The sequence below is a fragment of the Macaca nemestrina genome, chromosome 4 (assembly GCF_043159975.1).
Source record: "Macaca nemestrina isolate mMacNem1 chromosome 4, mMacNem.hap1, whole genome shotgun sequence".
Taxonomy (NCBI): Eukaryota; Metazoa; Chordata; class Mammalia; order Primates; family Cercopithecidae; genus Macaca; species Macaca nemestrina.
In genome coordinates, this window is record NC_092128.1 from 83,102,030 (window position 1) to 83,126,894 (window position 24,865).

The following is a 24,865-nucleotide window of genomic DNA, read 5'->3' on the forward strand; positions in this document are numbered from 1 at the left end:
GACCCTTTAACGAATCAACAGAAATAAATCCAGTGTTGAAGAAGTTATAAATTCCATGCCAAAAGAAGTGGTCTCCACAGAGTCATATTCATTGCTCTCTATGCCCCCTCATTGTTGGACCCGTTAATCTTCATTCATGCTTGCACGGTGATTGCCAAGCTGTATTTTAATAAACTTTAGCGTGACTCTCTCCAACATAAAAAATGATTTACTTCTTGCAAATATATAAAAGTAATACTGACAGCTTGTGTTCAAAAAGAAATGCTGTTGAACAGACAGCCCTAGAGCTATAAAGCAAATATGGCACGTTTGTAAGGATTAATCTCAGTTGTACTCTGCTAAGTGAAACTAGACAAACTCAAATGGCTACATGCTGTTTGATTCTATTCCTGTGTCACTGTTGCAATGGCAATACTATCTGGTCAGAGAACAGAGGATTAGTTGCCAGGAGCTGGGAGTAGGGGATATGTTGAGTCCAAATGGGCAAAGAGGGACATTTTGGGGTAATATATGTATATCTTATTTGCAGAGTTAAGTACACACTGTTTATGTTTATGAACACTCTCGGAACTGTATACCAAGAGGATATATTTACTATATGGAAATTATTGTATGTTAAAAAGAAAAAATAAAAATAAATGGACAGCAGCCACATTGATGATTCATACCCATAAACCAGAATCTTATTTCTGTTTAAACTATCCAGCCCTGCAAGGGTGAGGGCAATGGAGAAATTTGCTGCCAATACTCTTTCTTTTGACTATGTTGCTGTAACAGAGAGATCTCTGTGCACTCAAATAGGCATTGTATAATTCTGCTGTATTTCTTTTTATGTATGTAGGTAATAATCCATGATATGGAAAGGTTTAAGTAAAAAAACTAACTCACGAATAACCTTATTCTTAAATCTCAGACTATAAAAAATATATCCCAAATCTCTAGAGACATAGATCAAATAAATGGTAAATTCTGAGATAACACATAACTCTAAAATTTGAGACACTCACAGAATTAAGTAAAATTAGAGAGCAGCAACTGAAATGTCAATATGTTATTTACCATCTGAAATAGCAAAGTGAGAAATGTAGTACCATGCTTTTATTTCTAATGAGTCCACAAAAGATCAGAAATAGGGGGAGGGCACTAAAATTAAAAGAAATATATTGTTACTATAATAAAATAATATAAAAACATGAATATTGTGTCAATATATTTGTGCGTTTGTATGCATGTGTGTGTTTGACATAGGAGTTTGTGGAACACAGAAGAGTGCTTGGTTTTTGTGGACATAGTGCTTTAGTATTTTCTAAGTACTGGGGACTCTATTTAGTGACCAGGCTTTGTCAGGGCGTGGAGCTCTGCTCTTCTTGTCTTGGTCATCATGGATGTGTATACCCCCTAAGTCTAGGTAGAAATGCAATATCACCTTTGAGTAAGGTATCCAGTGCCCCACTTGCTGCTACTTTATAGTCATACGGGGCACTGGATACATTACTAAAAGGTGATATTATTGTGTTTCTGTCTAGACTTACCCTACATTCACTCTTTAAAACACTCTGACCCTATATCTATCTTTTTCTTCCTCTGTAATTCTAAAGGAATCTGCTTCAGGTATGTCCATGTGTCTTTGTGTTTGTGTCAGGTGACAGGCAAAGGGGGATTTACTGTTCTCGTTATCTTTCTCCCAAAAGTATTTTTATTTGCCCTCCAATTTTTCTGTCTCATCCAGGATTTAAAATTTCCAAAGTAAAGAGCTAGCATATACTAAAAAAAGTCTGTTCTCATTCTTTTAATAGTCATTTTATCAGGGATTATACAAAGAGCCTAAAGAAAGGCAAGATAGGGAGAAAAGAAAACAAGAATAGATTAGATTATCAAAATATTGTGTTTTTAGAATTATGATAAAATGTCTAAAAGTAAGCCTAAAAATAAATGTATGATACATGAAGAAAATTCTAATGAATATAGAAAAGCCTTAATCAATATAATTTATTTATAATATAAATTACAGTACATGTATTTGAATATTATAATATTCAATATTATATTATAATATATTACAATACGTATTTGAATATTTCAACAAATATATAAACATATATACATTTGAACAATATATAAATATATTATATATTATGTGTCATAATATATAATGTGTCATAATACATATTATGACACATAATATATAAGTATATGTATTATATTATATAAAATACATATGTAAATGTCTATTATAAATATAAATGCATGTACAAAAAGTAAATAAGAAAAAGAAGAATGAAGACAGACTATATGACATATAGGACATAATAGCATGACCAAATATTCAAATTTTGGGAGATTTAGAAAGAGAAGAGATGGTTAAAGGCATAGAAAATCTCTTTATCAAAATAGAAAAACATGCTCCTGAATAAACATTGAGTCAATGGAGAAATTAAAATGGAAATCAAAAGTATTTTGAACAAATGAAAATGAAAACATGACATACTAAATTCTGTGGAATACAACAAAAGTAGTATTAAAAGAAAAGTTTATAGCAATAAATGCCTACATCAAAAGAGTGGAAAGATTTTAAATAAACGACCTAACAATGCAAGAACAAATCACACCTAAAATTAGTTTAAGAAGATAAATAATAAAGATAAGAGGAGAACTAAATGGAATAGAGACTGAACAAATTTACCAAGAAGTATATTTTTTAAAAATTGACTTTTGGAAAAGATAAGCAAAAACAATAAACCATTAGCTATAAAAAAAAAAAAAAACTTGAAAACAAGAGAGATGATCCAAACAAATGAATTCAGAAACTATAAAAGGAGACTTTACAACTGATACCACAGAAATACAAAGTATTATTGGAGACTATTATGAACAGTTATATACTAACAAATAGAAAAACCTAGAGGAAATTAATAAATTCCTAGAATATGCAACTTACAAAGATTGAACCATTAAGAAATAGAAACCCTGAATGGACCAATAACAAGTAACAAGGATTCAATCAGTAATAAAAATCTCCCAACAAAGAAAAGCCCTGGATAGCTTTCCTGTTGAATTTTACCAACATATGAGGAAGAATTAACACCAATTCTCAAACTTTTTTAAAAAGCGGAATAGGTGGAAGTTTTTTCTAACTCATTCTATAAGGCCAGCACTACCCTGATACCAAAACCAGGCAAAAACATCACAACAATAGTAACAAAACCACAGGCCAATATCCCTAATAAACATAGATGCAAAAGTCCTCAAAAAAGAATACTAGCAAGGCAAATCTAACAACACATCAAAAAGATAACATATAATTATCAAGTGGGGATTTATGCCGAGGATGCCAGGATGGTTCAAGATATGCAAATCAATAAATGTGATACATCACATCAACAGAGTGAAGGACAAAAACTATATGAGCATCTCAATAGATACATAAAAAGTATGTTAAAATTTAATATTCTTCATGATGAAAACTCTCAACAAATTAGGCATAGGAGACATTTACCTCAACATAAGGAAAGCCATGTATGACAAACCAACAGTTAACCTTGTACTGAATGAGGAAGAGCTGAAAGGCTTTTTTCTAAGAATTAGAACAAGAGAAGGATGCCAACTTTTACCAATCTTAATCAACAAAGTACTACGAGTCCTAGCCAGAGCAATTAGGCCAGAGAAATACAGGGCATGCAAATAGGAAAAGAGGAAGTCAAATTGCCCCACTTTGCAGATGACATGATCTTGTATTCTGAAAAACCTAAAGACTCCACCACAAAATTCTTAGAACTTTTAATGAAATAAGAAAAGTTTCAGGATAGAAAATCAACATACAAAATTCCATAGGATTTCTATACATGAACAACAAACTAGCTGAAAAAAAAAAAAAAAACAAAAACAAGAAAGTGATTCCATCTAAAATAACTACAAAAGTATAAAATACCTAGAATAAATTTAACCAAGGTGGTGAAAGAGTTCTACAATGAAATCTATAAAACATCGATGAAGGAAATTAAATGCTGAGCAAACAAATGATAAGGCAACTCATGCTCACGGGTTATAATAACTGATAAAGTTAAAATGACCATACTACCTTATACAATCTGCGGATTCAATGTAATCCCTGTGAAAATAACAGTGACACTCTCCACAGAAATAGAAAACAAAAATTCTAATATATGTATGGAATCACAAAAAGACTCCAAATTGCCAAACTAATACTGCTCAAGAAGAACAAATCTGGAGGCATCACACTACTTGACTTTAAAATATATTGTAAAGCTGTAGTAACCAAAACATCATGGTATTGGTATAAAAGCAGATACATCAACCAATAGAACAGAACAGAGAACCCAGAAGTCAAACCACATGTTAATAGCCAACTGATTTTCAACAAAGGCACTGAGAACATACATTATAGAAAGAAATCCTCTTCAATAAATGATGCTGGAGAACTGGACAACCTTATGCGAAGGATGAAATGAACTCTATCTCTCACAATATACAAAAATCTACTCAAAATGAATTGAGAACCTAAATACAAGACCCAAAACTATAAAACTACTAAAATAAAACTTAGAGAAAATGCTTCAGGACATTGGTCTGGGCAGAAATTTTATGGATAAGACCTCAAAATTACAGGCAAGAAAAGCAAAAATAGACAAATGTAATATATCAAAAAAAAAAGCTCTGCAAAGCAAAGGAAACAATCAACAGAGTGAAGAGACAATCTGTAGAATGAAAGAAAATATTTGCAAATTATTTATGTAACAAGGGACTGATATCCAGAATATACAAGGAACTCAAATAACTCAACAGAAATAAACAAACAAATAAAACCAAAACACAGATAATGTCGCTAAAAAATGGGCAAATGATTAGTGACATGGTTTGGATGTTTGCCCCCTCCAAATCTCATGTTGAAATGTGATTCCCAATGTAAGAATGGGGCCTGGCGGGAGGTGATTGGCTCATGAGGGTGGATTCCTCATGAATGGCTTAGCATCATCCTCCTGATGATACGTGAGTTCTTGTCCAGTTAGTTCACATGAGATCTGGTTGTTTAAAAGAGTGTGCCACTTTCCCTTCACTCTCTTTTGCTCCCACTTTCACCATGTGACACACTGGCTCTCCTTCACCTTCTGCCATGATTATAAGCTTCCTAAAGCACTCACTGGAAGCAGATGCAGGCACTATTCTTTGTGTACAGCCTGAAGAACCATGAGCCAATTAAACTTCTTTCCTTTATAAATTACCAAGTCTCGGGTATTTTTTTAGAGCAATGCAAGAATGGACTAATACAGAAAATCGGTACTGAGGAGTGGGGCATTGCTATAAAGACAGGTCAAGATATGGAGGTGGCTTGGGAACTGGGTAATGAGCAGAGGTTATGAGAGTTTCAGGGTCTCAGAAGACAGGAAGATGGGGGAAAGTTTGAGACTTCTTAGAGACTGGTTAAATAATTGTAACCAAAATGCTGACAGAGATATATGGACAGTGAAGTCCAGGCTGACAAGGTCTCAGGTGGAAATGAAGAAGTTTTTGGGAACTGGAGGAAAGGTCACTTGTGTTACATGCTAGCAAATAACTTAGCTGCATTGTGTTCACGTCCTAGGTGAGAGACAGGACTAGCTGGATTTCCTAGGCCAACTAAGAATCCCTAAGCCTAGCTGGGGATGTGACCACATCCACCTTTAAACACGGGGCTTGCAACTTAGTCCACAATTGACCAATCAGAGACCTCACTAAAATGCTAATTAGGCAAAAACAGGAAGTAAAGAAATAGCCAATCATCTATTGCCTGAGAGCACAGCGGGAGGGATAAGGATCAGGATATAAACTCAGGCATTGGAGCAGGCAACCGCAACCCCCTTTGGGTCCCCTCCCCTTATATGGCAACTCTGTTTTCACTCTATTTCACTCTATTAAATCTTGCAACTGCACTCTTCTGGTCCGTGTTTTGTTACGGCTTGAGATGAACTTTTGCTCCCCATCCACCACTGCTGTTTGCCACCATCACAGACCCGCCACTGACTTCCATCCCTCCAGATCCAGCAGGGTGTCCGCTGTGCTCCTGATCCAGCAAGGCGCCCATTGCCACTCCCGATCAGGCTAAAGCCTTGCCATTGTTCCTGAACTGCTAAGTTCCTGGGTTCATCCTAATCGAGCAGAACACTAGTCACTGGGTTCCACGGTTCTCTTCCGTGACCTATGGCTTCTAATAGAGCTATAACACTCCACATGGCCCAAGATTCCATTCCTTGGAATCTGTGAGGCCAAGAACCCCAGGTCAGAGAACACGAGGCTTGCCACCATCTTGGGAGTGGCCTGCCGCCATTTTGGAAGCAGCCCACCACCATCTTAGGAGCTCTGGGAGCAAGGACTCCAGGTAACATAGGGATCTGTGGAACTTTGAAGTTGAGACTGATTACTTAGGGTATCTGGTGGAAGAAATTTCTAAGCAGCACAGCATTGAAGAGGTACCCTGGCTGCTTCTAATGGCCTAGGATCAGATATAGGAGCAAATAAATGACTTAAGGTTGGAACTTACATTTAATAGGGAAACAGAGTGTAAAATTTGGAAAATTTGCAGCACAACCCTGTGGTAGAGAAAGAATCCAAGTGGGCTGTGGAGAACCTCTTGCTAGAGAGATTAGCATAACTAAAAAGGAGCCAGCTGTGAATATCCAAGATAATGGAGGAAAGCCCCAAAGGCATTTTAGAAATCACTGAGGCAGCCCCTCTCATGATAGTCCCAGAGGCCTAGAGGCAAATAATTGTTTGGGGGGCCACGTTTAAGACTCTGCTTCCCTGCACAGCCTTGAGACACTGCTCCCTACATCCCAGCTGCTCTGGCTGCAGCATCAGCTCATAGGGGCCCAGGTACAGCTTGAGCCACAGCTCTGGACAATGCAAACCATAAGTCTTGGTGGTTTCCATGTAGTGTTAAGTCTGCAGATGCTCAGAATGCAAGCATGAAAGAGGCCTGGCAACCTAGTAGATACTCTACTAGGGTAGTGCCGGGGGAAATGTGGAGTTGGAGCCCTCACACAAAGTCCCCACTGGAGCACTGCTAGTGGAGCTGTAAGAAGGCAGCCACTGCCCTCCAGACCCCATAATAGTAGATCCACCGGCAGCTTGTATCCTGCACCTGGAAAAGCCACAGGCATTCAATTCCAATCCATGAGAGTAGCTATGAGCTGCTATGAACAGTGTCTAAGGAAGCCAAAGGTGATTTAATGACTGCCTTGGTTGGTTTCATACTGCATGGAGCCTACTGCACCTTTGTTTTGGCCTATTTATTACTTTTGGAATGGACATGCATATCCAATGCCTGTGCAACCACTGTATCTTTGAAGTAAATAAGTTGTTTTTTACTTCACAGGCTCCTAGGTAGAAGGAATTTGGTCTTGAGTCTCAGACAATACTTTGGACTTTGGACTTTGAGTTGATGCTGGAATGAGTTAAGATTTTGGAGGACTCTTGGGAAGGGATGATTGTAATTTACAATGTGAGAAGGACATGAGATTTGGGGTGTCAGAGGTGGAATGATATGGTTTGAATGATTGTCCCTTCCAAATGTCTTGTTGAAATGTGACCTCCAATGTTGAAGGTGGGGTCTAGTTAGATCATGGAGGTGGATGCCTCATGAATAGATTGATACCCTCTGCATTGTAATGAGTGAGTGCTGGTTGTTTAAAGGAGCCTGGCTCCTCTTCCTCATTCTCTCTTGTTCCTGCTGTCTTCATGTGACATGCCTGTTCCCACTTTGCCTTTCACCATGACTGCAAGCCTCTTGAGACCCTCATCAGAAGTAGATGCCAGTGCTGTGCTTCTTTTTCAGCCTGCGGAACCATGAACCAATTAAACTTTTCTGTTTATAAATTATCCAGCCTAAGGTATTTCTTTATGGCAATGCAAGTGGACTAATACATTCAGAAATTTCTCAAAAGAAGACATACAAATAGCCAACAGATATATTTTTAAAATGCTCAACATCAGTAATCATCAGGGAAATGCAAATCAAAATCACAAGGAGCTATCATCTTACTCTAGCTAGAATGGCTATTATCAAAAGGACAAAAAAAATTCTGTTGAGGATGCAGAAAAAATGGAATCCTTATACATTGTTTTTGGGAATGTAAATTAGTATAACCACTAGGGAAAACAGTATGAAAATTTACCAAATAACTTACAATAGAACTACTATATTATCCACCAATATCACTACTGAGAATTTATTCGTAAGAAAGGAAATCAGTTTATCAATAGAATATCTGCACCCCCATGATTATTGCAGCACAACTCACAGTAGTCAAGATATGGGACCAACCTAAGTGCCAATCAATGGATAAACAGATAAAGAAAATGTGGTATATAAACACAATAGAATACTATTCAGCCATAAAAAGTATGATAACTTGCCATGTGCAGCTGTGTGAAAGGAACTGGAGGTCATTATGTTAACTGAAATGAGCCAGGCACGGAAAAATAAATATTGTTTGTTTTCACTCATATGTGGAGCTAAAAATGTTGATCTCACTGAGATAAAGAGTAGAAAGATATTTACCAGAGTCTGGGAAGAGTGGAGGGGATGAAAAGATATTGGTTAATGGGTACCAATGTACAGTTAGATGGAAGGAATAAGTTCTAGTGCTTGACAGAACAGTCAAATGACTAAAGTTAACAATTTATTATTTTGAAGTCAAAATAGCTAGAAGAGAAAATGTGAAATGTTCCCAACACAAAGGAATGTAAGTGTTTAAGGTGATGAATATCTTAAATACCCTGGTTTCATCATTATGCATTGTATGCATGTATCAAAATATCATCTGAATCCCAATTAATATGTACAATTATGTATCAGTAAAAAATTAAAAAACAAATATATATGTATGCTTTTGAATGGATATGAAGGAACTTTTTTTTATTATACTTTAAGTTCTAGGGTACATGTGCACAACATGCAGTTTGTTACATATGTATACATGTGCCATGTTGGTGTGCTGTACCCATTAACTCCTCACTTACATTAGGTATTTCTCCTAATGCTATCCCTCCCCCCTGCTCCCACCCCATGACAGGTCCCAGTGTGTGATGTTCCCCACCCTGTGTCTAAGTGTTCTCATTGTTCAATTCCCACCTATGAGTGAGAACATGCAGTGTTTGGTTTTCTGTCCTCGCGATAGTTTGTTCAGCATGATGGTTTCCAGAGAAGCAACATTTTAAAAAGTCAACTCCCTTAAGTTGATCTGTAATATTATTACCAAGCCAGTAAAATATCTTATAAAGAGGTTTTGCTATGACTAGAAGGAAAACTCAACCAAATGATATTGATTCATCTGCAATATTAAGCATGTCCAAAAAAAAAAGACAAAAATTCTTAAAGGGAATGAAAAATAACTAGTAATAAGCATTTTTAAAACAATGAGGCATTGATCATTTTTCAAATATAATGGAAATAAGCCTAAACACATATGGGATTTAGTAAATGATAAATGAGACATTTAAAATCTCTGAGAAAATAAATAATGCTTGATTTCAAAGCCATTTCTTATTGAAAACAGTAAGGACATCCATTTTTCTATCTTTAAATAGAAAAATAATGAAACTATGAAAACACTAGAAAAGAAGCAGTTTTTTAAAAGTTCTTAAATTCAGGAGTTTTTGAGAAACAAAATTTAGAATATATCAGAGAAACATATTGTACTGCAAAAAAATAGTAATGTTATGCCACTAAGCATATCATGAGCAAATAACAAAGATTAATAAGAAAACAAACTGAAAAAAAAATTGCAAAATATCAGTACCTGAAAATAAATTTAGGATGAAATGAATACAAAAGTGTAAGTTTAGCCAGGGGTTTTGTTTTTTGCTTTTGTGGATTTTTCCTGTTATTTTTAGATCCAATCATTAACTACTGAAGTAAATATTGTTAGACAGAATTCTTAGTGTATTTCATAGGACATAGAAATAGACATTAATGTTTCAAATATTTCCAGCTGGTCAAGTCAAATTTCAATTATGCCTAAAGTAATAATGGAGTAACTTACTCATTTAAAATATTGAGCCAGGCGCAATGGCTCACTCCTGTAATCCCAGCACTTTGGGAGGTTGAGGCTGGTGGATCATGAGGTCAGGAGATTGAGATCATCCTGGCTAACACGGTGAAACCACGTCTCTACTAAAAAACACAAAAAATCAGCTGGGCATGGTGGTGGGCACCTGTAGTCCCAGCTACTCAGGAGGCTGAGGCAGAAGAATGGCTTGAACCTGGGAGGCCGAGCTTGAAGTGAGCCGAGATCGCACAACTGCACTCCAGCCTGGGTGACAGAGCGACACTCTGTCTCAAAAAAAAAAAAAAAAAAAAAAAATCGGGAGACGGAGGTCCTCTTTCCTTGCCTAACGCAGCCATGGCTGGTGGTCCCAAGAAGCATCTGAAGCGGGTAGCAGCTCCAAAGCATTGGATGCTGGATAAATTGACTGGTGTGTTTGCTCCTCGTCCATCCACCGGTCCCCACAAGTTGAGAGAGTGTCTCCCCCTCATCATTTTCCTAAGGAACAGACTTAAGTATGCCCTGACAGGAGATGAAGTAAAGAAGATTTGCATGCAGCGGTTCATTAAGATCGATGGCAAGGTCCGAACTGATATAACCTACCCTGCTGGATTCATGGATGTCATCAGCATTGACAAGACGGGAGAGAATTTCCGTCTGATCTATGACACCAAGGGTCGCTTTGCTGTACATCGTATTACACCTGAGGAGGCCAAGTACAAGTTATGCAAAGTGAGAAAGATCTTTGTGGGCACAAAAAGAATCCCTCATCTGGTGACTCATGATGCCCACACCATCCACTACCCCAATCCCCTCATCAAGGTGAATGATACCATTCAGATTGATTTGGAGACTACCAAGATTACTGATTTCATCAAGTTCGACACTGGTAACCTGTGTATGGTGACTGGAGGTGCTAACCTGGGAAGAATTGGTGTGATCACCAACAGAGAGAGGCATCCTGGATCTTTTGACGTGGTTCACGTGAAAGATGCCAATGGCAACAGTTTTGCCACTCGACTTTCCAACATTTTTGTTATTGACAAGGGCAACAAACCATGGATTTCTCTTCCCCAAGGAAAGGGTATCCGCCTCACCATTGCTGAAGAGTGAGACAAAAGACTGGCGGCCAGAGCAGTGGGTGAAATGGGTCCCTGGATGTCATGTCAGACCTTTGTACATAATTAAAAATATTGTGGCAGGAAAAAAAAATACACACACACACACACACACACATTATATATATACACATACATACATACATACATATATATATATATATATATATACCCAATATAATTCTAGGGAGTCCAGTAGTAGAAAATTATCTATAAATATTTATTATATTATAGCCATCTATATTCTGGAATCACTCTTTTAGGAATTATAATTAAAACTTTGATAAGAGAAAATAAAACATTAATTTAGGAACAGTAGTTATACTAGAAAGAAACAAATCAAAGCCACTTAAAAAGAAAAAAAACACATGAGATATCTTTCTCTGTGTGTGGATGTTGGGGGTTTGGCTGCTGTAAAATCTGAGTCAGTACACACCACCCTGCATCCCAGAGCCCTCCCAAGTCCCCTCCCTCTTTCCTTGGGTCTTGGGCATGCAGGGGATACCCTGACTCTGACTGCTGCCATGGGCTGTAAGTGGAATAGCTGGTACAAAAGGGCCTCTTGGCAAATGCTGGATTCTGAGCTCTGATTCAGCCAATTTTTGCCTGTTTTCACCATTTTCTTTCTTTTGGCTCATTTTCTTTTCTTTCACCATTTGGCTCATAGAGGTGGATCACTCATGGGGTTTACTCAATTTTCCCTCAGTCATTGAACTTTCTAGATCATTGAGCTTTCTATTGATAGAGTCAAGCAACTTCCTTCAGGTTTTTTCTCATAGAAGAAAATCCACCTTTGACAGAAGTGGTACTATCCAATTCTTTCTACAGGTCTTTATCTGTCTTACTACAGTCAAGCTTTTGATGTATAAAGCTGATCTTTTCATAAACTTTGTGACGTTTCTGTTTCTTTTATTTTAAGCCAAAAGAAATTTATTCTATCATAGATCTGAAAGCCAGAAGTCAGAGATTAGGATTATTGAACCAAACTCAAGGTTCCTACAAGGCCTCACCTCCTCCAGAGACTCTAGGGTGAATTCCTTTACTGCCTCTTCTAGATTCTGGTGGCTGCAGGTATTCCTTGGCTGTGGCTACATTATTCCTATCAATGCTTTTGTTCAATTAGCAGAAATCTTTTGCCTAGCTCTTTTTCCCTCAACCCAGCTTTTCAATGAAAAACACAATCAAAGCAGCATATTCCAGAATTCCGTAGGGAAATCTAAACAGACTTGAGCCATGTGTCTGTAATTCAGACCCATCCATCAGAGTACCACACAGATGCTCAGGATTAGCTAGAAGGACATGTATGTGGCCATCAGCAGGTCCTCCCTGGCTCCAAAAGGCACCACAGCTCTGCCTCTGACCAGTGTTTATCACTACAATGCTTGACTGGTACTCTGTGAGTGTTTTACATCAAAGCCAAACAGTATCTGGCAACCAGAATAGATCATTAGTGGGCCTAGTGGAGGAGGGCAAGATTTTATAAACTAATGCTCTCTGACTATGTCCTGGTACTACCAAGTAAAAAGAGCTGTTATTTGTACAGTACATTGGAGAAAGTGAAAATGAAAAGGCTGATTACAGGGAGAACACAGGAGCCCAGGAACTGTGAATACTCCAGGCCCACCTGGCCCCATAGGAAACCAAGGGGATGCAATCAATACCTTAGGCTATTCTCCACACATGAACATTTCATGGTACAATTGCAGAGCAGGCTGAAAAGTGGAAAACTTGGATTGGGTTCTTGGTTTTTCAGATTTTTCTTTTTTGCAGTCAGGAAGACTGATCCTATCTACAAAGGTCAGAGACTTATTATCAACCTAGGAGTAATCTCCCCCATTTGTGTAGTTGGACTAGATGATTAGACTCAGAGAAGAGAAGGGACACAACAAAGATATTACCTCACAAATCTGGATGTCAATGGTAAGAACTTGAGAGAAATCAATCAGACCCAGTGTATATTCACACTTCATGGTTTTCCAGTGGAGCCAATGTGTTTCATTGCAATCCTAGCAACCTTAGATAGAAGGGATTCTCCTCTAGTTGTGACCCAGTGAACCAGAAACCTTCAATCATGTGGGTCTTCTACCTTCGGCACAAGAACACAGACACCAAGGTTTTCCTGGGAATGGTCTGCAGTTCATCATGTTGTCTTCAGAAGTGTGTTTGTGTCTAAAGAGAAAGTGAATCTTTCTTTCAATTAATTCAGCACCTCTCATATTTTTCAATATCGTCTCATTGACCTAGCTTTTCTTCGTGCTATCACAAAAAGTACCACAGACTAGATAATTTATTAAAAACCAAAATTTATACTTTCACGCGTCTGAGGACTAAGAAGTCCAAAATCAAGGCACTGGTATCTAGTGTCTGGTGAGGGCCTTCTCGCTGTGTTCATTTTTGTTAATCATACAAAAGAGTACGTGCTTGTTATAAATATTTTAGTAAAGAGAAAAGTAAGGAGACGAAATTAACATGGCTTTAAACTATATTAATATTTCACCACCATTAAAATGACTGAAATGATTTTTGATCATTTTCCAATTTAATTAAGCTTACATAAAAGCATTAGTTAAAATGTTATATAGAATTACTTGGATAGAAATGCTAGTATTTATTTAACATTCTCCTATTAATGAATGTTTAATTCTTTTCAACTTTTTACTATTACAAATGTAGGAATGTTAAATATATTTGTACATAAAACTGTGTACATCTCTGATATGACTATTGCTATATTTCTAAAAGTGGATTTAGTAGATTCAATTTATTAATATTTTCAAAGTTTACATGATGGCAGATAGCTTTCTAAAAAAAAAAATACCAAATTGCACCTTCGTTACAAAGATAAGAAGCATCAGTCAGTACACATCCTCCATTAGCACTGAGCATTATACATTTCCAATAATTTGATGGCTAATGATAGTTATTAGAAAGGATGATTTAGTGCTTCCAGAATGCAGGACTCTCCTCTGAAACCCTTAGGTACATTCAAGGAACTTAAAGAACAGAGAATAGATATACTTTTAAGCATGTCACATAGTATTAAGATATGCACTTATTTAATATTTATTTTCTTTGAATACATATCTAGAATTATTGGGTCCAAAGTATGCCCTTATTTTTTAAAACACATGCTTAGAATAATTATAGATATACAGATACATTGTAAATTTAAGACAAAGTAGTCCTGTATACCCCACACCTAGTTTCCTCTATCATTAGTGTCTTATATTAGTATGATGCATAGGCCCCAATTTATAAACCAATATTGACACATCATTATAAATAATAGTACATATATTCATATTTTCTTTGTCCTAATCTATAATGTCCTTTGTCTATTAGAAGATGCTATCTGGGTTACCACATTATGTTTACATTATATTTTTTCATCATGTCTCCTTAAGCTTCTCTTAGCTGTGATAGTTTCTCAGCTTTCTTTTTTTCCCTTGTTTTGTTTTTGTTCATGTTTTGAAGACTCTTAACAGTTTTGTCATTTACTGGTCAGGTATTTTGTAGAATCTCTCTCAGTTGGGATTTATTTGATGGTTTTCTCATGATTAGATTGGAGTCATGGGTTTGGGAGAAAAAGATTCCATAGGCAAAGAGAAACAAATGCTTTATTATACTTAAGTAAAGTCCTGGAATTTGTGATATTTTTGGCATTAGGGTATTAAATTTTGTGCATATATATATACACATAAGGTATCATATAAAGAAGAAAGAACACATGTTATCAGTTTCAATCAACTTTGAATCAAGTTTGGGATCTTAGACTTTACAAGCTGGATAATTTTGGACATGTTATTAATAGTTCACAACATTTTCTTCTGCACTTTTGAAATGACGCTCATAGTCTAATGACTATCCAGCTAGAGAGGCTTTCAAGATTCTCTAAATTATTGCCATATTCACTTTGTGACTTCCCAATTGTTTTAAAACCATTGACACTGGTTGTATCTGGTTGGACCAGGAATCTTCGACCAGTTCATGTGAAGAGACCTGGCACCACAATTCTGCCCTATAGCATGTATTAGTCAGCTCAGACTGCCATAGCAATAGCTGCCACCTGGGTGGCTTAAGCAACAAAAATATATGTTCTCCCTGTTCTGGAGGCTGGAAGTTCAAGATCAAGGTGCTGACAACCATGGTTGGGTTCTTTGGAAGGCTCTCTTTCTGGCTTCCAGAAGGCCACTTTCTTCTATGTCCTTATATGGCAGAGGTTCATTCTCGATATCTCTCTCTCTCTCTCGCTCTCTCTCTCTCTCTTTTCCTCTCCCTCTCTCTTCCTTTTCTTATAAGGCCTGTTCTATCAGCTTACAGTCCCATCCTTATTTCATTCACCTAACCTTAATTACCTGCTAAAGACTCTACTTCAGGTACAGTAACATTGGGGGTTAAAGCTTCAACTTATGAATTTTGGAGGAACACAGTTCAGTTTACAGCAGACAGTTTCAAAACAGATTCTGATTCTCTAAACCCATTATGTCCTCACCTTTGAATGATTTGAATTCAAAAAATGGAAAGTCAGCTGATTGAGGGATGAGTTTCAGCCAGGTCTCTGATGCACTGAGAGCTACAACATTATACTCAAGAAGGAACAACATGAGGCAGTTCTGTGCAGTGGTTAAGGCCACAGGTCCTGGAATCAAGATGACTTGTTTTAAAAATTGGCTCTGCCACTTACCAACTAGGCGATTCTGGGCAAGTTACTTAACTTGTCTTTGCCTCTGTCTCTATCTCTGTAAAATGGGGATAATAATAGTATTGCCTCATAAAGTTATTGTGTGGATGAAATAGACAACACATGTGCAGCTTTAGCAAACCTGGCATGTAAAATGTGCTCAATAGAGTTGAGGCTTTTGTTATTGTTAGTATTGTTATTCCTCATGTGGTCTATCAGTGGAATCTCATTAACTGAGCAAATTCATTTAGTGCAGCCAGAAATGAATTACACATTACTCTGTGAAATGGTCACGGAGTAAGAAACTGCCCATGGCCTTTGTATACCCACCCTTTCTCTTGTTTTTCGTTTTTGTTTTTCTGGTTAACTCTTCTTCACCCACTACGAGTTATTTAATATATCACATCTAGCAAACTTACCTGTCCTCAATGGCTTCCATGGCTCCCTAATTTCAGTATTAAGAACCGAGGCTCTTGACATTGTTTCTGTTAGTTTTAACGTGACTTTAAGCATGTTACACAAAGTACCCAAGCACCTTTTTCTCCTTCAGAAAATAGGAATAATATACAATTGTCTGTCACGGAGGCAGTATAAAATTTAAATAAATAATGTACATAAATACAACAATGAGCAAGACACCTAGTGAGTACTCAATAATTAGCAGAGATTCTTAGATTAGACACTAATCTTGCTGTGTCATTATTACCTGCACAATGATTGAAATAGTCTATTCATTTGTTGGTGACACAGTAAACATGTGAATTAGAATATAAGATCTAAGATGGCAAACTACATCATCTTAGCTAAGGATCTCTAAATCTGAACTTCCCCAACTGAGCTAGAAGCATTTTGCTCTATAGGTTCTGCCTAGCTTTTGCTCTAGGCTTGTCCATTTTTTTTCTATAAATGGTCACACAGTAAACATTTTTGATGTTACTAGCCAGTCTTTTGCAGAGAATATTTCTCTCTGCAATGTGAAGCCAAAGCAGCTATAGGCAATCTGTGACCAAATGGGTACAGCTGTGTCCCAACACAACCTTATTTACATACATAGAACACTGTTGTATTTGGCATGCCAGCCATAGTTTGCTGACAGATTTCTTGCAGATTACACTATAATTATCTATGACTGTTTTCCCTCATTTTCAACTCTATGAGCTTATTTTTCACTATATTGAAACTCCTGCCACATCTCTATTTTAGAACTTCTGTGTGCTCTAATCTGTACAACAATAAACTAGAGTAATATAATATTCCAATTATAACTGAATAAAAAGTGAGTTTTTGTTAGAGCTGGAGATACCTTCTCAGTGATTCTGAAGCTTTTTTAATGTAAAAAAATTCCAAGAAAAGTGGGTCTACTCGTTTTGCTGAAGATGCAATGAGAGTCCTGGAACGCCCCCCACCCCCCGGCCCCAGATTCTGGGACAGCTGCCAAGTGGCAATCATATCCAGTAAGTAGGGCTGATTTAGCCAAAGACGGTATTTCCTGGTAAAAACAGGCAATTATGTGAAACTTACAGCGCTTAGAATCTTTGAAGAATCTGATGGTGCATTGCCCTTGCCTACACTTCTCTGGCCTGGCAGTCCTCATAGTTTATTTCCTATATGTAGTTGTGTCATTTTGTCAGTGAGGCTTTCACCACTTGACACCATTAAAACCAAAATGTTAAATTTATTTTATACCAGATGTAATGTTCATTTTGTACATAAAACTCTACTTTGTAAACTGAGATTCAATAGTAACATCCTATTCAAAAAAACATGCTTTTGGCTGGGCGCGATGACTCACACCTATAATCCCAACATTTTCAGAAGCCCAGCAAGATGGATCACCTGAGGCCAGGAGTTCAAGACCAGCCTGGCCAACATGACGAAACTCTGTCTCTACTAAAAAAATAAAAATAAAAAAAGATACAAAAATTAGTGGGGCAAGGTGGCTCCTGCCTGTAGTCCCAGATACTTGGGAGACTGGGGCAGAAGAATCACTTCAACCTGGGAGGCAGAGAGTGCAGTGAGCAGAGATCATGCTACTACACTCTAGCACTCCATCTCAAACAAAACCAAACAAACAAAAAGAATTTTTTTTTCTTACTTGCAGGTTTTATTTCTATAATTGAAAAAATAAAACTCTAGGGAGAAGGCATAAATAACATGTAATACTGATCTTATATTCTACAATAGATGGTATGAAGCATATTAACTCCCACAACTTAATACTATGCTCATTATACTACTATTAGTTAATGTTATGTATTCTATTGAATATGTTATTTTTACATATTCTGTATTTTAAGTTTAGTGGAAATCGAAAAACCTGATGCATTGTTTTATGCTGGTATTTTGTCTTTTTCTCCATAAGCACTGAGGTGATTTTATTACATTCTTCTTCTTTTTTTATTTTTTTATTTTTGAGATGGCGTCTCCCTCTGTCACCCAGGCTGGATGGAGTACAGTGGTACAATCTCAACTCACTGCAACTTCCTCCTTTCGGGTTCAAGCAATTCTCCTGCCTCAGCCTCCCAAGTAACTGGGACTACAGGCATGTGCTACCATGTCCAGCTAATTTTTGTATTTTTAGTAGAGACAGGGTTTCATCACGTTGGTCAGGCTGGTCTCGAACTCCTGACCTCAAGTGATCCACCCACCTTGGCCTCCCAAAGTGTTGGGATCACAGGCGTGAGCCACCGTGGCCAGCCTAAATTCTTTTTCTTATGGATCCTGAGACACGGGAACAAATAATTTAAAATTTCTGCTCAGTGCCCTTAAGTTCTCTTGTTTTGCCCTCATAAACCATTTTCTGGTAGATTTCTTGCTCATTTGACTCCTAATTAATATGCTGTTAACTTCTCTGTCCATTGCTCTTTTTTCATTTTGTCTATATCTTTTCTTGCATGACCCATTGTCTCCCATGGCCTATCTATTATTCTTACTCAACAAATCATAAATGTGTATCCCCACTCCTGATCTTCTAACTGAACCTAAGATCCGTATAACCAACCTCTGACCTCAGCACGTCCAGGACTTCACATATACCGTCCACAGCACACACAGTTTTCCATGATTTGAGCTTTGTAAATTCTCAGACTCTACTCCTCACATTTCCTGTTTCACATTTATGTATCATTAAAACTGAACTCCACTCCTGCCTCATTATACATTTGTGTTACCTTCAGGATATAATAAAATTATATCCAACTTTATTTTACCTACTAAGCTGTGAACTCTTTGAGTTCAATAATTCATTAACTCCAAAGCTTTATTTATTTATGAAGATCCAATACATAACTTGGTGTTTAATAATGATAATGAATATTGTTTGAGTTGAACCAAACTAAAATACATCAAACTCAAGCCTCCTCTGATATCCAGTCATCTAGCTCACTGGTGGATGTTAGGGTGTGTTGGTGCAAATTGTAATACTCTATTCTTATCCATAGGTGGCAGCAAGCCCTAAAATTAGGGGGGAATATGGTCTGTGCATAGATAGGATATCTATATCTATCCAAAACTACTAAGCGAGGGGAAGAAAATACAATCTATTAACTTGGGAGCTCCTTAAGTGAGTGTTTCTGTCTTAATTACTCAATATCCCCAGGGTCCCTACAAGACCTCACTGTCTCACTCCTTCCAGGCTTTTCTAAGTGCCATTGTGTTGGTCTCTACATCTGTTTGCTGGTAGCTGAGAAAAACAATGAAGTTGATTAAATTTGGTTTTGGTAACATATTTTTCTCTGGACAAACCTTTCTCTGGCTGTTCCTGAAGTATCTATCACCCATTCGCTATGACTTTTCCTGAATTATTTTTCAATTCTAATAAATGTTAATTATTTTTTACATATTATTACATAGGATGTATTATCTATATGTCCTGTGAAGTATGTGTACCATAATACAGAATAATCTGTAAAAAATAATGACAAAAGTTACCAAATTCTTTCCATTCTTCTATTTGCTAGGTAACCAATCATTACCATATGGCATGCGTCCTTCTCCATATTTATACACACTCATAAAAAGGGCACACACACACAGGAATTTGAGGTGGTTTTGGTTCATTTTTTTAAAAATGAGGTAGTGTTGTCTTAATTTGTATAAAATAGTTTTCTACCTTAAAACAGATACTATACATTCCTCCGGGTTCATATGTGTACATCTAACTTATTTTTAATAGATGCAAAGTATTCCAGAATGTGGACATACCACAATCTAATCAACATTTTATTCTTTATGGATAAACAAGTTAATATCAGTTTCTGAGAGCCTCCTCCCTCAGAGTTTCATTACACAGATATTTTACAATTTATCCGGAGAAACTGTCTTTAAAAAAAAAGAAATGGTCTTTTTCTGTCTGTGGAAATCATCTATAAACACAGCCTCCAAAGCATTTTCTATTTTTAATTGTATTGATATTGCCAAATAAGTTTCTGTAATGCAGTAATAATTAATATTCCCATGAACATGATAAGGAGTAAACCCACAGCTAACATTATACTCAATGGGGAAAGACTGAAGGCTTTCTCCATAACCCACTTATGCCTGAGGTTGCAACTTTTTGAATTTTTGCAATCAGACCTTGACAATAACCTTGAGCAGTTGAATATAAATTATTCCCATCTGCTTAACATTTCAATAATGGAACACGAGGCATAAGTGGGTTTAAGCTCAAGAACAGAACAAGAATGTCCGCTTTCACCACCGCTATTCATTATTGTACTAATAGTTCTAGCCAGTACAATTAGATAAGAAAAGGCATCCAAATTGGAAAGGATTAAGTAAAACTATTTCTATTTACATATAACATACCCTGCATATAGAAAATCCCCAAAAATATCAAAAGAATGCTATTAGAGCTAAGAAATGTGGTTAGCAATGTTGAATGTTGCACAATATCAACACACAAAAATCAATTGTGTTCCTATAATACTTGCAGTGAACAATGCAAAAAGGAAATTAATAAAGCAATTTCATTTACAGTAGCATTTAAAGAATAATATACATATCTAGGAAAGAAATTTAACCAAAATGTGCAAAACTTGTACTTGAAAACTATAAAGTATTGTTGAAACAAATTTTGAAAAAACTGAATAAATGGAGCAACAACTCATGCTCATAGGTAAGAAGACTTAATATTGTTGAAACATTAACTCTATCCGAAGTGATCTATAGGTTCAATGCAACCCCCGTCCAAATTTCCAAAGCTTTTTAGCAGAAATGGAAAAGATGATCCTCAAATTCATATGAATTGCAAGAGACTTTGAACAGCCAAAACGTTTGTTAAACAAAAAACCATAGTTCACTCACACTACCTGCTTGTTATGGACTGCAGGTTTGTGTCCGCCTAAAGCATTTTTTGCTGAAACCTAACCCTCAATGGTACGAAATTAAGAAGTGGGGACTTTGGAAGGTAATTAGATTTAGATGAGATCTGCTTTTAAAGAGAGAAAGAGGGCCAGGCATGGTGGCTCATGCCTGTAATCCCGGCACTTTGGGAGGTCAATGCGGGCAAATCACCAGGTCAGGAGATCCAGACCAGCCTGGTCAATGTGGTGAAACCTCTTCTCTAGTAAAAGCACAAAAATTAGCCAGGCATGGTGGTGCATGCCTGTAGTCCCAGCTACTCAGGAAGCTGAGGCAGAAGAATCACTTGAACCCAGGAGGAGGAGTTTGCCATGAGCCGAGATCATGCCACCACACTCCAGCCTGGGTGACAGAGCGAGACTCCGTCTAAAAAAAAAAAAAAAGAGAGAGAGAGAGAGAGAGAAAGAGACTAGAGTTCACTTTCTGTCTACCACATGAAAATATAGCAAGAGCATAACTGTAATCCTGGCTTAATCTGTAAGCCAGGAAGAGATCCCTCATCAGCACTCAGCCATTCTGGCACTTTAATTTTGGACTTCTCAGCATCCAGAAGTCTGAGAAATAAATTTCTGTTGTTAAAGTCACTCAGTCTATGGTATTTTTGTCATAGCAGCCTGAATGACTAAACACTGCCCAAACTGATTAAAATGCTGGTTTTATTACAAAACTAAATAATCAAAACAGTGTGGTACTGGCATAAGGATAGATACATAAATGAATGAAATAGAATTCAGAATCCAAAAGTAAACTCATACATATATGGTCAATTGATTTTTAACAAAGTCCACACATCTACAACCATCTGATCTTTGACAAACGTTACAAAAACAAGCAATGGGGAAAGGATCTCCTATTCGATAAATGGTGCTGGGAAAACTGGCTAGCCCTATGCAGAAAACTGAAAATTGACCCCTTTATTACACCTTATACATAAATTAACTCAAGATGGATTAAATACTTAAATGTAAAACCCAAAACCATAAAAACCCTAGAAGGAAACCTAGGCAATAGCATTCAGGACATAGGCATGGGCAAAGACTTCATGATCAAAATGCCAAAAACAATTGCAACAAAATTCAAAATTGACAGAAGGGATCTAAGTAAACTGACGAGCTTCTGCACAGCAAAATAAACTATTATCAGAGTGAACAGGCAACCTCCAGAATGAGAGAAAATTTTTGCAATCTACCCACCTGATAAAGGTCTAATATCCATGACTTACTATAAAGACAAATGCACATATATGTTTATTGCAGCACTATTTACAATAGCAAAGCCACTATCCAGATGCCCATCAATGAACCAACCCAAATGCCCATCAATGACAGACTGGATAAAGAAAATGTACATATATACCATGGAATACTATGCAGTCATAAAAAGGAATGAGTTCATGTCCTTTGCAGGGACATGGATGAAACTGGAAGTCATCATCCTCAGCAAACTAACACAGGACATAAAACAAAACACCGCATGTTTTCACTCATAAGTACAAGTTGAACAATGAGAACATATGGACACAGGGAGGGGAACAACACACACCAGGGTCTGTTGGGGACTTGGGGACAAGAGCAGGAAACTTAGAGGACAGCTCAATAGGTGCAGCAACGACCATGGCACACATATACCTATGTAACAAACCTGCAAATTCTGTACATGTATCCCAGAACTTAAAGTAAAATAAATAAACAAACAAACCAAGACACCAAGTCTAGTCAATAGGAGAACAGTCACTTAAAGAAATGGTGCTGGGCAATTGAATTTCTACGTTCCAAGGAATAAAGTTGAACCCCTTTCCTCATATTGTGTGCAAAAGTTAACTAAAAAGTGGGTTGAGGACCTACATATGAGAGCTAAAGCTACAAAACTCACAGAATAAAATTTGGATTTGACAATGAGTCCTTAGATATGACACCAAAAAACACAAGTAACAACAACAACAGAAAAGATAGGATGGACTTCATCAGTATTAAAAACTTTGTGACTCAATGAATATTATCAACAAAGTGAACAATCTACAGAATAGGAAAATATATTTGGAAATTATGTATATGATGAGCTTAATATCAAAATATACAAAGAACTTCTACAACTCAACAACAAAAAGATAACCTAATTACAAAATGGGAAAAAGCTGAAATAAACATTGTTCCAAAGAAGTTATACAAATGGCCAATAAGCACATAAAAAGATCCTCACCCTTGTTAGTTATTAGGAAAACACCAATCAAAAGCATAATTATATATAGATATAGACATAATAGCAACCATAGCTATATCACTTATTATCATCTACCTTTCTGTCACTATGAAATTGCTTATACCTCATATTCTATATAAATGAAGAGCTTCAATTGCTTTTTATGGCTGAATAATATTCCATTAGTGTATACATATTACATATTTAATTTAATTTTTTTATTTCAAATAGCTTTTGGGGTTCAAGTGGTTTTGGGTTACATAGATGAATTACAGGGTGGGAAATTCTGAGGCTGAGATTTTAGTGCATCCATCACCCATCACATTGTAGCCAATAAGTAGTTTTTTATCCCTCACCAACTCTCCTCCATCCCCCTTCTGAGTCTCCAAAGTTCATTATATCACCCTGTATGCCTTCACATATTCATAGCCCAGCTGTCACTTATAAGTGAGAATATACAGTGTTTAGTTTTCCATTCCTGAGTCACTTCACTTTAAATAATGACCTACAGCGCATCTAAGCTACTGCAAAAGATATTATTTCATTGCTTTTTATAGCTGAGCCGTATTCCATGGTGTATATGTATCACATTTTCTTTATCCAGTCATTGGTCAATGGGCATTTAGGTTGGTCCCCTATCTTTGCAGTTATGAATTGAGCTGCAATAAACATACATGTGCATGTGTCTTTTTCATATCATGACTTCCTTTCTTTTAGGTAAATACCCAATAGGGGGAATGCCAGATTGAATGACAGGTCTACTTTTAGTTCTTTAAGGAATCGCCATACTGTTTTTCATAGAGGTTGTACTAATTTACATTCCCACCAGCATTGTATAAGTGTCACCCTTTCACTGCATCCACACCAATATCTATTGGTTTTTGAAATTTTAATAGTGGCCATTCTTGAAGGAGTAAGATGGTATCTTATTGTGTTCTAATTTGCATTTCCCTGATCATTAGTGATGCTGAGAATTTTTTCACATGTTTGTTGGCCATCTGTATATCTTCTTTTGAAAATGTCTATTCATCTCATTTGCCCACTGTTTAATGAGATTATTTGTTTTATTTTCGTGATTTGTTTGAGTTTCTTATAGATTCTGGATACTAGTCCCTTGCCAGATGCATAATTTGCAAATGATTTCCTCCCATTCTGTGGCTGGCCTATTTACTCTGATGATTTTTTTTTTTTTTTTTTTTTTTGCTGTGCAGAAGCTTTTTAATTAATCAGGTCTCATTTATTTATTTTGTTTTAGTTGCATTTGCTTTGGAGATCTTAGTCATGAATTCTTTGCTCAGGCCAATGTCCAGAAGGTTATCTTCTAGAATTTTTATGGTTTCAGGTCTTAGATGGTAAGTCTTTCATCCATCTTGTGTTGATTTTTGAATAAAGTGAGAGATAGGGATCCAGTTTTATTCTTCTACATGTAGCCAGTTTTTCCAGCACCATTTATTAAATAGGTTGTC

At 36.7% G+C, this 24,865-nt stretch overlaps 2 protein-coding genes across 6 annotated transcripts in view; one reads left to right on the forward strand and one right to left on the reverse strand.

The window, feature by feature from the left end:
• LOC105475602 (von Willebrand factor D and EGF domains) overlaps nt 1–24,865 on the reverse strand; it is a 153,218-nt gene that overhangs the window by 121,258 nt on the left and 7,095 nt on the right. Inside the window, exon 2 of one of the 5 annotated variants that reach the window (XM_011730997.2) lies at nt 15,651–15,797. The exons of the other annotated variants lie outside the window; for them this stretch is intronic. The gene's annotated coding sequence lies outside the window, so the exon portion shown is untranslated. The remainder of the gene's footprint in view (nt 1–15,650; nt 15,798–24,865) is intronic. 5 annotated transcript variants of the gene reach the window in all.
• Nucleotides 10,366–11,166, forward strand: LOC105475601 (small ribosomal subunit protein eS4, X isoform-like). Its single transcript, XM_011730995.3, has one exon. It carries the CDS (start codon nt 10,398–10,400, stop codon nt 11,151–11,153), a length of 756 nt encoding a protein of 251 aa, XP_011729297.1. The 5' UTR covers nt 10,366–10,397; the 3' UTR covers nt 11,154–11,166.

Excerpts from the sequence above, each read along its gene's own strand:
- LOC105475601 (XM_011730995.3), top strand. The coding sequence starts at position 10,398 with ATGGCTGGTGGTCCCAAGAAGCATCTGAAGCGGGTAGCAGCTCCAAAG.